Raw genomic sequence first — 16,498 nt, forward strand, 5'->3', positions numbered from 1 at the left:
ACTGCATAATATCTTCACCCTTCAAAGAATGATCTTTTCTGACCAAGAACCTAATAAGTATGATTAATCATTGTCCTGAATTCAGAAAAAGAAAGCAACTTAGATTTAAAATAACAAAAATACCCCTCTTTTTTTGATGATCTATTAGCACTAGGAAAGGGGAAAAAGAAGTTAATAAGCAGAAAAATTTTACCAAACGTTTAGCACCCTATGTTGTTTCAGGCCGCATATTGCTGAGTTGGTTGAATTTGGTAGGAATCTCTATTTCGCTGGTTGCGAAAATTGGCCTTCATAGCCATACTTCCACCGGTCTTTCTCCTCCTACCAGTTTTAAGCATGGGAAAAGCTGGACTAATAATTTCGAGATATTGCTACCTACAAGAACACAAGTCTTTAAGGGCCTAGACAATTTATCAAATTCAAACATCTAAGAAAGTAGCTTATCCTAATTGCCTAATCTACCAAAATCATGTAACTGCTAAGTCGTATGGGATATGAAGTTTTCCCGGTATGCGTTGTACATTTTCACATGAGATGCACTCGATTTGTAGTTCAAATCTTGTCTGGCAAATCTCAACTCTCCACCTGCCCAGAGTTTTCAGGATACGAAACTCATTTTTTTTTTTAATAATAACAATGATCGTTAGGATCATTTTTTCTTTAGGGACATCATTTCTACCAGCAAATGTAGCATCATATTTGGAGTCTAGAATGTAGGAGTATAAAATACGGTCTAGTTTAGTGGTTTGGTTCATCCATCTCCATACTTCATATCAATTTTCTTTCCAGTCCACATGGATTCAGCAATGGTGGCTCCAATTGCTAGTCCTCAGCAAACTCATCACAGCATTAAAACCGTGAATCTCTCCTACAACCTATCACCGAGCAAATTTGATCAGCTGCTGAATTTGGATGCCTGGCAGGAAACTGCCAATGAAAAGACCAGGTACATTTTGAAAAATGTAAACTGTGAAGCCAAAGCGGGGGAATTAACGATCAATTGCTGGTTCTAGTGGAGCTGGGAAAACCACGTTGTTGGAAATTCTTGCTAGAGTTATTGTCCCGTCTAGAGTCATCGGTCATGTTCTAGTGAATGGTCAGCCCCTAAATGTTGCACATTTCCGGAGAGCGTCCGGTTATGTGACACAAGATGAGGCTCTTTTCCCACTTCTCACTGTCGAGTGTCGAAGAGACTCTGATGTATAGAGCGCGTCTCAGGCTGCATGGAGGGACTGAGGCAGCCAGAGAAAGAGTTCGAGACCTTCTGCAGGAGCTTGGACTAGACCATGTTGCTGCAGTGAGAATGGGCAGCGAGTCTAGAAGAGGAATTTCCGGGGGTGAGAAGCGTAGAGTATCAATTGGAGTTGATTTAGTTCATGATCCTGCGGTTCTTTTGATTGACGAACCAACATCAGGGCCTGACTCTGCTTCAGCTCTCCATGTTTTGACTATGCTTAAATCTATGGCTAAGAACCAAGGTAAAACAATCTTGCTGAGCATCCATCAACCCGGTTTTCGAATTCTAGAGTTATTTGATAGGGTCATTCTGTTATCTGGTGGCCTTGTTGTTCATAATGGACCCCTGGATTGCCTGGAGGAAAGGCTCAAATCCACTGGCCATTGGATTCCTCAGCATGTCAATGTACTTGAATACGCAATTGATGTTTCACAAAGCCTGTGTATGGAAGAAAGTGATGCAGAAATTCGTGGAGTAGAACAGGATAGCACGGATCTTGTGATCAACAATTACATTTCGTCCGACATTCAAACAAAGCACATCTCTTACTGCAATTCTTCGTGCGAGGAAGTACTAATACTTATCCAGAGATTCTCCAAAACATCTTCAGAACCAAAGATCTTTACGGTGCAAGGACGATTGAAGCTTTACTCGCAGGAATCCTATTAGGGACGATATTCATGGACACATACAATAATTCAAAGAGACCAGACGTCCAAACTCAAATTGGATTCATGGGGTTCGTTCTGACTTGTTGTCATCCATCACAGAAGCTCTACCAATTTTCTTGCAAGAGAGGGTAATTCTAATGAGGGAGACCTCAAGGGGAGCCTATAGAGTATCTTCATATGTTATAGCAAACACGATAGCGTTTCTTGCCTTCCTCTTGCTACTGGCTCTTCTCTTTACTATCCCCGTTTACTGGCAAGTTGGATTGAGACGCGATATTGATGGATTTCTTTATTTCTCTCTGTGGCTTGGATGGTTGTCTCGATGGCAAATTCTTTTGTAGCATGCTTTAGCGCTCTAGTACCTAATTTCATCTCAGGAATGTCTTCGACTGCAGGCATTATGGGGGCATTTTTCCTTTTCTCTGGGTACTTTATATCCCATAACGAAACACCCAAATATTGGCTATTCATGCACTACTTGAGCTTGATGAAGTATCCTCTTGAAAGTCTTTTGTTAAATGAGCTTGGAGGAGACAAGGGGCGAAGGAAGTGTGTAGACGGTGTTCAGGGAGGCTGCTCCATGTATGGTGATGCATTTTTACGAAGGCTAGGCATAGAAGAGTCACAAAAATGGAGTAACTTAATTGTGATGTTGGTTTTCATTGTGGGGTACAGAATTCTCTGTTTTCTGATTCTATGGTATAGATCTTACAGGAGCAGAATTAATTAGAATAAAATATCAATTGCTGATAAATTTTTAATTTGTATTTGTATAACTACCGTAAAAATCTTCTTTGCTGATTACTTGTTTCTTCATGTCCTGCTCTCTTGTCAAGCTCAAAGTTTTAGTAGCGGTATTGTAACAAGTATTGCAAAATTGATCGTAATACTTGCTTTGCTGCAAGCTTTAGAACTAAAATCATTGAGTCGTATGAGAGCTATTAAGAAGCAAGAAAGAAAGTGACAGAATAAGTTGAACAGCCAAATTGAGGTTTGTGCCTTTATAGCGCAGCTCTTTGAGAGGAGATCTCTCAAGTGGAGGAATGGACTAGAAATCTCTGTGAGCCATAATACTGCCATCATCTCTGATCCACCCTACATCATTAAAGATGATAGGACATTATAAGTTGGGATTGCCAATGAAGAACTTGCCTAACCAAATTGAAGAGCAAGTGGCCCAAAATTCATACCCTCTGGTAAACAAGGCCTGCCCCAATTCCCACAATATTTCTGGTTACATGATGAATTGTGGTATCAACGTTGACTTTCTCATCGAATTGAAAACATACTGTGTCAAATATGAGATATGCAACTGTCACTGTTAGTGTTTGCAGCTGCAGCTTTTTGAAAGAAATTCATCAAAGGAAAGTCACTCCTCTATTTCTCCAGCTTTTGCAGGCTTATATGATCAAATTAATCAAGGAAAGAATGCTAGTGGTGATAAAACCTTGAAAAGGGCAGCCCAAATACCTGCTGGGGAGAAGACTTTGAGGCCAATGGAGAAACCGGGCTGCTCCAATCTTGTACAGTGAAGAAAGTTAATATTACTGCTGCGATTGCATGGATTGAAGCAAACAGGCGAATGCTGAGATCGAGTGAACGTTTTTAGAGACATCCTTCTTGTTGATGAGAATAACATTGTCCATGAGATTACACCAAATGCAAGTAACTTAATGATAGCCATGTTGGTAGGATAACCTTCCATTCTGCTGCTAATGAACCTAGCAAGAATTTACACAGCTGTATGGCTATATAGACGATCAATCTCGAGCATGAATTTCCGTTCTATATTGCATGTCTCACCAAAAATATATTCAACGTACTGTAGATCCAGGGTTCTAGAGTTTGACAACGCTGAAATATAAACAGCTCCGTCTCTTGAGACAAAGCTGGTAACTTGCATCCCTCCCCGTTATTAATTTCACAATATCAATTGTGGCTATGGTGCTTGAGCATGACAAAAGGTATTTCGGCTAGCATATTTTATAATTTTCCTTGTTTCTAAGAAAATTATTTGCCATTCTCTTATTGGGTCTAATGATATTCCTTGTGTAAAACAGATCTGTTCCAAGTTTAATGGAAATTGGGGATCCTTTTTATGAAAACAAAAATTTCCGGGGTTAGTGTATGAAACTCCAAATACTATATCCAACACAAACCAAACTTTACGCTTAATGGTTTAGAAACATCATTTCCACTTAGATTCACGTACCAAAACAAAGATTATAGTCTCATTTCAACATACATAGATATCGTTCCACTTGATGATTTGTTTACAGAAACAAATGGGTAAATTACTAATAACCACTGTGTGGTTTTGTATATTGTTACATAAGTTCTCCTCATGTTTTAAAATATCCATTTAACACCCTATGATTTTATGTAAAGTTAAAAACGGATGGAAATCATCTTCAGTTATGGCAATTGATGCATGTAATGAAAGGTATAATACCTGCTTAATCTCCCTGTTATTTTTCATAAATATCCACTTAATCTCCTATAATTTTTCATTTATTCACATAATCTCCCTATAATTTTTTTGCAAAGTGGTCATCATTTAGCACTTAAATGAGGATGATTTGTCGATGATATGGAGCCTACGCCTTCAACTCCTTCTTCCCGGGCAGATGATAGTCTTTGATTCTCAATCTCAGTAAATTAAATCAAGATGTGTAGTTTGGAATGGAAGGATTTTTTTTTTTTTTTTTTTTGGAAAGCAGAAGAAATTGGTGAAATTTGTTTCTTAACCCATTAATTCCATTTCCCTCCGTACTTTTTTCGTTCAAGATTTCCCTTCTTCTTCTTCTTCATACTGTATATACTTTTGGAGGGTGAAACTGGAACACAATTACTGGGACCCTTGACCACTCTTGTGGAAGCCTGTAGGATGTAATCATCAACGTTTAATAAAATTGAAGCTTGAAATTTAAATTCTGAAGTCCTAAAAAATAATGTTAAAAGTATCAAATTGCCGAATTGATAAAATTATGTCTGTTTGATAAGTAACTGGACACAAGCACAAGTATAGGAATATCACACAGATATGATAATTTTATTCTTTTTCAAAAATTACCTTTATTTGTGTATTGCAAAGAATGAAAATTGTGTGTGAGTGAGAGATTTTTTTTCCAAGATATTTGTGATACATATAAGTATTCTATTGTACAAGACATTTTTTTTAAAAAATTTTTTCCAGCAGAGGAGGGGTAGAATTTAAGAAACGGGAGAGAGGATAAGGGAATTTGAATCCAGAACCTCTAATACTTGGAACCTCAACCTTAACCATTAGACTAATGCCTCGTTGGCCCATAGTAAACAATGACTACGTCTCAATTACTCCGAGGAGTAAAGCTTTTGCGTTGGGGTTACAGAAATTTGGCTAAAGAAGAGATTGACTTGGGGAGTTAATAATTATATATATATACACTAATTAATAGCTTGCTCATATTAGTCACAATAAAAAGAAACAAAATCTCCTACTTATTTAGTTTTGTGTCAACAATTTTTCACTGGGACTGTTAGTTAAACTGATACGCAAAACCAGAGGAAAAGTAATGAGAAAGATCAACGAATAATAAGGACATAAGAATGCTTCCTAAGGCTACACCTTTGGATTTGGAGAAGAAGCCTAATATTTTAGTAATTGAAATAAAATTACTTAATTGGATTGACAAAAAGTTCACAAGAAGAATGGTTCAATGGCTGGGAACGTTTTTTTATTCTATAAGTAGAAAGGAAAAAGCAAAAAATCTAAATTGGCCTTAAGTTGTTTATATTATAATTCAAATTTGATTTTTATGAAAAAAAATTCCCTAATAAGTTTTGAACACGCACACTCAGTAAATGAGTTTTTTTTTTTTTTTTTTTTTTTTTGTAAAAACGCATTTACTTAATGTGTTATTTATTTAATAAATAAATGCCTAAACAAATAAAACAATTACATTCGCTAAATGCATTATTTTCACAGAAACACTGCATTCATTAAATGTATTTTCATCAGTTGAAAAAAAGTTTTTTTTTTTAAAAAAAATACTAGGCTAATGGGAAGGAAGATAGGCATTTCTGGATATATGGGACTAATGGAAACTATTCAGTAAGTTCTGGGTATAAATTACAGGTGGGTCACGAGGAAAGGAAGCACAACAGAATCAAGAAGGAGACCTCTACAAGCTGGGAGGATCAAACCCAAAGGCTATGGAAGGACTTGTGGAAACTGAAGGTGAAGCACAAACAGAAAATATTCTTATGGAAATGCCTTAATGATGCACTCCCAGTCAGAGCGCTTATGTTCGGTAGAACCAAAATTGGGGACCCCATTTGTAGCAGATGTGGAGCGGAAATGGAAACGATAGAACATACTCTTTTGAACTGCAGGGAAGCTAAACTGATTTGGAAGTTAGCCCCTGTCCAATGGGAAGGAATGATGGAGCAACATGGGAGTTTTAGAAATTGGTGGACATCAATCTCAGAAGCCAGGAACAGACCGGAAGGATGGCAACACATTTCTTTGTCTGTACATATTCTATGGCAAATATGGAAAGCTAGGAATGAGCTGGAATTTAATGGTAAGAAAAAGGAGCCTTGGAAGACTATTCAAAAGGCGCACCAGGAATGGTTAGAGATGGTGGAACTAGATATAAAAGAAACTAGGAAGAGCACAGAGGAAACATCAGTTCTTCATCAACAAATACCACAGTTAGACTCAGAACATAGGACAGTGGAAGTGAGGATTGGAGTAACTTCAGATATGGCCAATCATGGCCTAGGCATTGGAATAAGTCTGAGACAAGGTGATCAAGGATTCCACCGAGGTTGGGCGATACGGGCTAGAAGTTCAGGATCAAACCTGGTGGATGAAGCAATTGCACTTAAATTGGCAATGTGTAAGGCTGCCGCAGAGCTACTAACGGAAGTGTTATTCCAAGTGCAAAGTCCTCAACTCCTCAACTATATCTGCACAAACAGAGTGAGTGACATTCGACTAGCTACTGTGGTTGATGACATTATTCAACTAAGAGATTTGTTTCATATGTGCTCCTTTTGCCTAGTTAGAAATGATAAGACTCAACTAAGCTCCAAGCTTAGCATTCATGCCTTAGGCATTATTTTGGATGAGGAACTTTGGTTTCCTTAGTGGTAAAATCGCCGCTTGTAAAGTTCAATCGAGCCTTTGCTCGCACTTGTAAAGTTCTTGTCTAGTAATACAAGTACTTATCGTTTCGAAAAAAAAAAAAATGGGAATATCTTTAAAAAAGCCCACTATTTGGGATTTGCTCTAGAATTTACATAATTCAAACGCTGAAAAGTTGACCAGGCAGAGTGTGATTTGCTCTAGCTAACATATATATATATATATATATATATGGCTATTGTGGCGGTCCGCAACACTGGGGCAGCCGCCTGAGAGGTGGAACACAACATTTGTAACTTGCTTCCCCATCTACGGCTGGCTGGCTTGAAGGCATGCCTTTGGAAGACAGTTTGTGTATAACCATTCTTACGATCTTGTATACCCAGAAAGCACTGACAAGTTGTAGTCCAAGAGCCACTGCCTGAATATATATACAAGGAAAATGTAAATACAAGATACCCCAACCAAAAAAAAAAAAAAAAGAGCCAGAATATTAATTAATTGAGAAAGTGCTACTTCAGCTTGTTTTTCTTTATAACAATGGAGCAAATAGTTGAATTTAAGGACGTAGTAATCATGCCTTAAGGACATAGTAATCATGCCTTTCTTTGATTTAGTTGTTGTTAAATCATGTAACTTACCTTCATGAGCAGCGGACTATCAGAAAAGAGAAATGCATACGTGAGATATGGTCCAACTATCATCCTTGCAGCTGTGAATATGATTGCAAACAAAATCTGCAGCAAATATAACACCAGCATGTTAGGAAGCTTCACCATAGTTTTCTAATTTCTATTATTGATGTTGTCCTATTTTTTATACTTTTTTTTTTTTTTGCCGGACATGATAGATTCTAACCTTTATCTACTCCTACTCTATACTAGGGGGAGGAGGGATGCAAAGGGGTCAAGAGGGAATTCGGGAAAATTGAATCATCATCGATCCAGACGGGTACATACTCACCTGTTGGCAAAATTTTTTCAGAAAATCCTGAATTTAGAATGTAGGCCAAGGGATTTGATCTCTTGACCTACACCCAAGTAGAGCCTTAAGGCTCCTTTTTGCCCATTATCGAAGTGGGAAGCAAATGATCAATATTGACAGATTTTGTAGATTTTTTTAATGGAAATATATATCATGAAGTTGAGTGTAGGGTTTTGAATGAACTAACATCAATGGCCAAATTTAGGTCCGTGCCTCTGTACCCCAGTTCTTTAAGGAGGTCTCTTAAGTGGAGGAATGGACCAGAAATTTCTCCAAGCCATAATGCCGCCACCATTTCTGATCCATACTACATATATAGAAAAGAAAAATATGGACAAGGAACTTATATCACCGCCAAAAATAAAATTTCAGAATTCAGAGAAAGTCAAATAGGAAAAGTAGAATTATTTATATACCCTTTCAGAAGCAAGGCCTGCCCAAATTCCAAGAATGCAGACTAAATGATGAAATATGGTATCCAGATTAATGTTGTCGCTGAATTGGCAACATGCTAAGTCAAAAATGAGATAAGCACCACTGATTGCTAATGTTTGGATCTGCAGCAATTTGAAATAAACAACATTCTTCTTCAAAGCGAAAGTATCAAATTTTGTAAATTTAAACACCACAACAGAAGTTGGAAAAACACAAAAAAAAAAAAAAAGGAAGAAAAAGAAGAAGAAGAAGAAGAAGATATCTGTAACTCGTTCGAAGTACCTGCATGGGAGAAGACTTTGAGGGCAATGGAAAAATTGGGCAACTCCAATCTTGAATGGAGAGAGAAGCCAATGTTACTGCTATAATTGCATGGATTGAAGAAACCACACGTAGGCTAAAATCAAATGAACGTTCTTGAAAGATCCTTTTTGTTAATAAGAATAATATTGTCCAGAAGAATACACCTGCTACAATCAACCCTACTATGTAATCTTCCATGCTGTTGCTAATCGCAGAAGAATTTGGCCATCTCAGATGGATGAGACAAAGAAGGAATGAATATTTTACAACATCAAAGTTTTGGTGAAACTAAAAAATGCAATGAAACTTTTTGGGTAGTATATAATGCAGAGTTAATGCTTTTTTTTTTTTTAATAATAAAGGAGTTGATTAAGGCTAATTCATTGTTGAAAGAATTATGATCATCAGCAATTTTGAACCAATAGCTGGTCCGTCTCTTTAAACAAGGTATTGGTCAATTTGTAACGGTCTTCATTATTTTTAGAAACTACTAGTTTTTATCACTTTGTATCGATCAAATTGTTATAAAATTTAGATAATTATTCAAATTAAGTAACAGATATGTTGTATATTCTTGAAGATATTGAATTATTTATTAAGTGCAAAAGGAGAAACAATTGGGGATTAATTTGACTATACCCCTCATTTCACATATAAAAAATATACATTTTGCCTAGAAAGGTGTTTTGGTCACAAGAAAGTAAGTATGACACTACTTGTTTTTGTTATTACTAATTCTGTTAATTTGGGGAGGAGGCAAATTAAGTGTACTTATTCAGAAATTGAAGCTAATAAAGTGTAATGACCCTTTACATTTAGGGGGCAATGCGTGATTATCCCAAAAAGGAAAAAAATATAGTCGTAGTCCTCACTAATTCCTTCAATTTCCGAGTTCCTAATATAACCCGCATATTGTTTAGGTTATGTCTCTAATCAACGCATCCAAATGCTCTGTTATACCATCTCAAACCACAAAAACAAAAGCACTTTTCAAAATAGAGTAAATCTTATATACACTGATAGTGCACACACTATCACTGTTGGATTCAAATTTTACATTGTTGTCATTCATCTAACACTGACTGTGTATATACTGTCAGTATAGAAAAAATTAATCCTTCAAGATAATCATTTTAAACGACACCATGCCGTCTAATTTATAACAGAATAAGCAAACAACTTCTGTTGGGTAGCGAAGATGATTTGAATAAAATGGTTAGTATCTGAATTTTCAACACTATGATGCATTAGCATATATTGCATCAAGACTGGATTGCCTAATATTTCCTATGATGCATTAGTTATTTTGCTTCGACTATAATGGCAGAAGATGATAACATGGAGGACGAATTTGAATTTCTTTTCATATTCATTTGTTCACACATTGGAAGACCTGCAAAACTTTGATGTTATCAACGTTCTTTTGTTCTGCCATATCATATGGGAGGTTCTAACTGTTGTAATTATTCCTCTGCCAGAAGAAGAAAAGAAAAGAAGAAAAAGAACACTTAAAAGAATGACAAGGCTGTCAAGCTAATTCATCGGTTAATCAAACAAGTTCCAAGCGCTCATATCTATTTACGTTCTAATTTTGGGGAGTTATGGTTTTGCTCCTCAATACTCAGGCACTAAACTTAAGTGGTCTCTAGCTAAAAATTTCAACGAAAAGCATCATTTAGCATATATATAAATTATGTTCCAATTTCAACTAAGATAGAAAAATTAACAAAATTTGGTTTTCGATGTTTCTAACTCCAACCAATTAATAAGAGGTGATTGACGCAGAAAGTGTGAGGCTAAGACTCTGTGGAGATTAATCAGAGCAATAACAAAAATATGTTATTTTTAAGCTCCATTGTTAAGTGAAACTTAATGTTTTTCTCTTCAATGTTAATATTAATCACAACGTTAGTCATCAAACTTTTGAAAATTGAGAGGAACTTTTGTTGCAAAGAGAAATTGATTCCTACAAACTTATAATCGTAGTTCTTTTATTTATTATTTGAATTGATGTCCACATGACTTTCACGATAACAAATAGTCCGTCGATTGTTATTTTTCTATTCAAATTAAAAATAGTGGGAATTCAGTTGTTAAAGTCACGTATATATTTTTTTGTTGCATTGGCCACTTATATAGATACTTAGCAATAACTACAAAAGTAGACATTCACCAAAAATCATTTTTTAGGCAAAATTAGAACAAATATTTTCATGGGATTTCAGACTATTATAAAGTAGTGTGCACCATCTATTTCATTTTTTTTTGGGTTTTGGTGGGGGCATATTCATATTCATTTTTGTTCGGTGGGCACCAAGTATGATTATCCCGTAGGGCTGTAAATAGGGCTCCAAACGAGCCAAATCGAGTCAAATTTTGAGCTAATCGAGCCGGGTCTCGACTGAATTTTACCAAACTCGAGCTCGACGAGTCGGCAATTTTCAAGTTCGAACTCGACTCGAATCAAGTCGAGCCGAACTCGAGCTCGAGCTCCAAAAAAATAAAAAATAATTATTTTATTTTTAAAAAATAAATAAAATAATATTTTTTTCTTAATAAATAATAAAATATTAAGGATATATACGTAATTTTACTATGAAAATAAAAAATAAAAAATATATATAAAATATACGTAATTTTATTATTAAATAAAAAAAATATATATATATATATACTCAAACTCGCGAGCCGGCTCGCGAGCTAACGATTTTAATATTCTGAGCTCGAGTTCGAGCTCGAGTTTGACTCGAGCCGGCTTGAGCTCGACTCGAGCTTAACTCGAGCTGCTCGCGAGCGGCTCGATTCGTTTGCAGCCCTAGCTGCAAATAAACCGAGCCGCTCGCGAGTTCGAACTGGCTCGAGTCGAAATTGAGTTCAAAATATTAAACTCAGCTCACGAGCTCGAGTATATATATAAATATATTTTTTTATTTTTTATTTTAAGTATATATATATTTTTATTTTTTATTTTAATAGTAAAATTACATATATATCCTTAGTATTTTATTATTTATTAAGAAAAAAATATTATTTTATTTATTTTTTTAAAAATAAAAATAATTATTTTTTATTTTTTTCGAGCTCGAGCTCGCTCGAATCAAGTCGAGCTCGAGCTCGAATTTGAAATTGTCGGTTCGTCGAGTTCGAACTTACTAAAATTATATCAAGATTCGACTCGATTAGACCAAAATTCGACTCGACTCGACTCGTTTGCAACCCTTACCCCTAGTTTAGGGGAGGGAGAGTGTGATTATCCCAAAAATAGGAAAAGGACTAATTGGGTGAAGAAAGAAGATAAGGGGCAAATTATGATGGTGGAAACATTTGAAGGACTAAATGAACTATTTTACGGGAATGCAAGTTATGCAACCGCAACACCGATCTGTTTCCCGAATCATTTTCCCAATCCCCAAATTTATTCCCCAAATTAAACACGGCGGACGGCTGAGCGGAGCTGAGCTGAGCTAGGGTTTCACCACACCTCATCACCACCACCACCACCGATCAGGTTTACCATTATTTTTCACACACAGTCACACACAACAGAGTCTGTTTATATTGGTTGAAACGAATGAGTCCATACTAAACAGCGTGGTGCGGTTTTTTTTTCAGGAGAAAAATGGGGGATCCCTATTGGAATAGGCAAAGTGGGATGCAACCACCAGCAGCCGGAGGAGGAATGCTTAAACGTCACCGTTCCGATTACGGTATATTTTTTACTTGAAATTCGGTAAAATTTTCTCTTTGAATTTTGAAATTTCAAGCGTAAATATGAAGAAAACCAAAATAAAGAATAGTATCTAATTTTTTAAAAAGTTCTGTTGTTATAGTTTCAGTCATGTTTTATCGTTGTTAATTGGTGTAAAATGTCTAAGGAAAATAAAAATAGGTATAGAACAGAAACTCTAATTAGTGTTTGAATACTCTGTTGCTTTCAGGCCACCAAAATTTTTTAAAAAAATGTAAATTGCAGTTTGGGAGAATTATTCATAGTCTTTTTAGGGAAATTGGGTCGTGGGGGTGTACTGCAAGGATCCTGAACATGTGAATCAAATTGTTTTATGGATATTTACATTTGTACAACTGAAAAGAAAAACTTTGTTTTTTCTTAAATGTACTTCATGAGGCCTTTTCGCTGGAAGAAACAAATATTGGGCAAGTATACTGGTCTTAGTTGTGACTTCATTTTGGTGGACTGGAAGACTTAAAATGACAAAGGTGTTTTTGATGGGGCTGTCAGAATTTAGCTAAGCTCTTTTGAATTTTGGAGGCAGTTTAGAATGTTAAGATTTAATTTATGATTGAATTGCTGCTTGATTTCCTTTTGATGCTATATTGGTATTTGAAGGTCAGACTGAGAGGATCTTTGGGGTGAAAACTTTTACAATAAAAATGTGTTTTTTGCTTGAGTTCGAAATATGCCATCTTTGCTAAAGCAATAGACTATATAGCTTTTTCTCAGCTCAATCCACTTGACTTGTCCATTTGCTTAGTTTTACAGAAACCACTCAATTGGAATTAAGTCAATCTTAATTTGTGGTTTTTCTCTGGCAGAATTCAATTTTGATGTCTGGCAAGCTAATAAGTCATTAACCTTTTCTATTGTAAATAAACCATGGCATATTGTTACTACTATTTAACCTTTTCACTTGTCAATGAATGAAATCCCAACTATTGGAGACTTTCTGATTGTTATTTATCATATGGAATGTGGGATTCCTTATGACCTCTGATGCATGGTATCAATTAATTGTTGATCATACTTTGCACTCATCTCCATTTCTCACCTTACAGTAAACTATCTTATTTTCTTTCAACTATGTAACCTCTTTGATGAACTTCGTTTTCAATTTCTAGCCATTCATCATCAGTTTTTTTCGGGTGTCACTTTGGGTTCAAAATGTTTACATTTTGGTCATAAATGGTTGGTATCAGCTATTTTTCTTTTAGTTTGTTCTGTAGACAAATATGCGGATTATACTTGCGTGTTTGTATCTCTTCATCTCCATCTCTCTTTACTTTGTTTTTATTGTTATTTTTCTTGAGTGAATGGGAGAGGATGAATTTTGTGCATGACGCTTCTGTCTCTGATTGAATAGAAAGTGCATTGGCAAATTTATATTTCTCAACAAATGCAGATGTTCCGCCATCTCGGATGACATTAGGACATGAGATGCATAACTATTTAGCTCCTGATGATGACCGAGGTGGACCTCGAATAGTAAAGGATACAAAAACCCTTGGATCAGCATATGACCGATATCTACAGAATTCGGTATTATTCAAACCTTGAAGGAAGATTTTCTTTTTTCTCATTATGCTTTTCACCTGCTGAAACATGCAAACTTTATTTTCTATAGCAACTTTCTCTTAATTCTGGAGAAGGTAATAACTATGGTGGAGCAGCTTTGAGAGCAGTTGGTAGTGGTATGCCTACACTTCCAATACGTGACCCTGTTTCATCTGGTCGTCCTGGGACTGGTGGTCCTGAACTCGCACCAAGCAGCAGAAGGGTGGGGTATAGTGGTCAACTCCCTGTGGAGGAAATACCCAGGACTCGTGAAACTCTTCCTCTTCCTCCAGATGCTTCAAGCACATTGTATATTGAAGGACTTCCTCCTGACAGCACGAAACGAGAAGTAGCTCGTATCCTGTTGGATTCTATATTTTGAAACAAACTCTATTCTTGTTTATTATGCATATTTTAATTACTATACTTGTTCTTGTTATCTGCATTGGCCAATGTGTTACTTAACGTTGCCTGTAGATATTTTCCGTCCTTTTGTAGGTTATAAAGAAGTAAGACTTGTTACCAAGGAATCCAAACATGTATGTCGGTACTTATACTTTGTTAACCTTGTTTGCTTTTAACCATAGTTAAGCTATCCTTTTTCTTTTCAATAGCAACTCATTTGACAATGATATTACTTGCCTTTGTAGCGCGGTGGAGATCCTCTAATTCTGTGTTTTGTTGATTTTGCTGACCCTGCATGTGCTGCTACTGCATTGAGTGCCCTGCAAGGTAATCTTTTCTCTGTTGACATGGTCATAGTTTTTAGCAGTTCATAAATCGTCTATATCTGGTGATTGAAGTTCTTATAGTGGTCAGAGTCTTTTTGTCCATGCCAGGACAAATAAAAGGTCTTTTCTTCTCTCTAACATTTTGATTTGTTTTTAGATGTAATTAGTGGATTTTGTATTTGGGTGGATAAGAATGTTCTTGTACAGGATCTAGTTGTACTATAGTAGTGTTCTATTCTTATCCTGCTGTAAAATTCTTGAGGTGGTTGAATTCTTGAGGTGGTTGAATTACCAGGTTATAAGATGGATGAACATGACCCAGACTCTTCCTACTTGCGGCTGCAATTCTCAAGGTTCCCAGGTCCAAGGTCTGGCCCTGGATTTCGTGGGAAGAGATAGAAAAGCTTCAGGCCGCTGATACCTGACTCAATGCACTCATTAAACAATGTAGTACTTTTATGTGATACTCGATTTCATGTAGTTGATCCTGAACTTAGTTGATACTCGACACACCTGCGCAGATTTGTTTCCCCTCTCCTCTTTGTGGTGGGAGTGGAAGAGGCAGGAGAGAGATTTGCAATAGTTTTAGCTTATTTGGAGCAATTAAACTTGTTGCACAGAGGGCTGAAGGTGCATCTTTTATCAATTGCAGCTGGTGTTTGTATGTTGTATCAATTATCTGTTCTTCGCAACCCTTTTTGTGCATTGGGTGCATTTCAGGTTTTAGGTTTAGAATGATCTCAATTAGTTGGTTTTCTGTCATTGCTTCTTGCTTCAAAGATTCTTCCTCTGGCGTCTTTCCGCAAAAAGTAAGACGCAATGGTGGGCTGGGTTTCACTTATATGCCCGTCCTGCTACTATGTTCTCTTGTGAATATGTCATAGACTCAAGTATAAGCAGGAAATATTAGCAAGAATGGAATGGAAGTATTAGGCCCAGATCATCAGATAGTGAGCTGGTGATCAATCCTCCCTTCACGTATAATACGGTGGAGCTTTGGACTGCCTAAATTAAGTCTAAAACAGTTGAAGAGTGCAGGTGGTTTCAGAGGGATACTAGGTCAACATTGCAGGTATGATGCTAGAGATTTGCTGTTTGCTCTATAGAAAAAACGTGCAAATCTTTTGAGGATGGTTTTGCTTGCACGCAGATGAATTCCACTATTGTAAAATCTACTCTTCTGGTCAAATCTTGGTAATCAAATTTTTGGCTAATTAGGATCTGCCTATTCGAAGATCTGCAGTTGGTTTCTTAAATTAGGTTCTCAAGTTTTGGCACTATAATTTAAACAAAAAAAAAAAGAGCAATAAAATGGCGTTATGGTACTCTGGGTTCCGCTATCCAAATACCTCCGAATAGATGGGTGGCATGCAGAGTTTTCTCAAGAAACATGGAGCCAGGAAAAATAAAAAAAAAATACATTCTATATAAAGCTTGGCAAATGGACATGAAAGATGTAATCCGGGAAAAAAAAAAAGTCCCCCTTGGTTGAAATTTAAGAGAAGGGCAAAGACCAAGGAGAGATAATCTGCCAAATCTGAAAGCAAGAAAGTAACAATCTGAACATCTGAAGCAATAGCTTGAAATTTAAGAAATGGCTTCAATTTGGATGAAACAAATCAGGCTCACATCACATGTTTAATTTTTAAGGGTAAAAATGACAAGCCACCTCATTCTTAACCAGAAATGTGAGGAACTAACAGCACAAAACTGCAC

At 36.3% G+C, this 16,498-nt stretch overlaps 2 protein-coding genes and 1 pseudogene across 2 annotated transcripts; 2 read left to right on the forward strand and 1 right to left on the reverse strand.

The window, feature by feature from the left end:
- The first annotated feature begins 794 nt into the window (after positions 1-794).
- LOC113711571 (ABC transporter G family member 10-like) lies at positions 795-2,638 on the forward strand (annotated as a pseudogene).
- A 4,636-nt stretch (positions 2,639-7,274) lies between these two features.
- Positions 7,275-8,959, reverse strand: LOC113711572 (uncharacterized). Its single transcript, XM_027234729.1, has 5 exons — positions 8,741-8,959; positions 8,440-8,580; positions 8,211-8,330; positions 7,681-7,776; positions 7,275-7,460 (listed from the first exon to the last, which is right to left on the reverse strand). Exons 1-5 carry the CDS (start codon positions 8,957-8,959, stop codon positions 7,275-7,277), a joined length of 762 nt encoding a protein of 253 aa, XP_027090530.1.
- Positions 8,960-12,116: 3,157 nt separating this feature from the next.
- Positions 12,117-15,457, forward strand: LOC113712956 (RNA-binding protein 2-like). The gene is made up of 7 exons (XM_027236614.2): positions 12,117-12,269; positions 12,374-12,468; positions 13,900-14,036; positions 14,122-14,407; positions 14,529-14,590; positions 14,702-14,783; positions 15,078-15,457. Exons 2-7 carry the CDS (start codon positions 12,381-12,383, stop codon positions 15,179-15,181), a joined length of 759 nt encoding a protein of 252 aa, XP_027092415.1. The 5' UTR covers positions 12,117-12,269; positions 12,374-12,380; the 3' UTR covers positions 15,182-15,457.
- The last annotated feature ends 1,041 nt before the right edge of the window (positions 15,458-16,498 follow it).

Source organism: Coffea arabica, chromosome 10e (genome assembly GCF_036785885.1).
Source record: "Coffea arabica cultivar ET-39 chromosome 10e, Coffea Arabica ET-39 HiFi, whole genome shotgun sequence".
Lineage (NCBI taxonomy): Eukaryota > Viridiplantae > Streptophyta > Magnoliopsida > Gentianales > Rubiaceae > Coffea > Coffea arabica.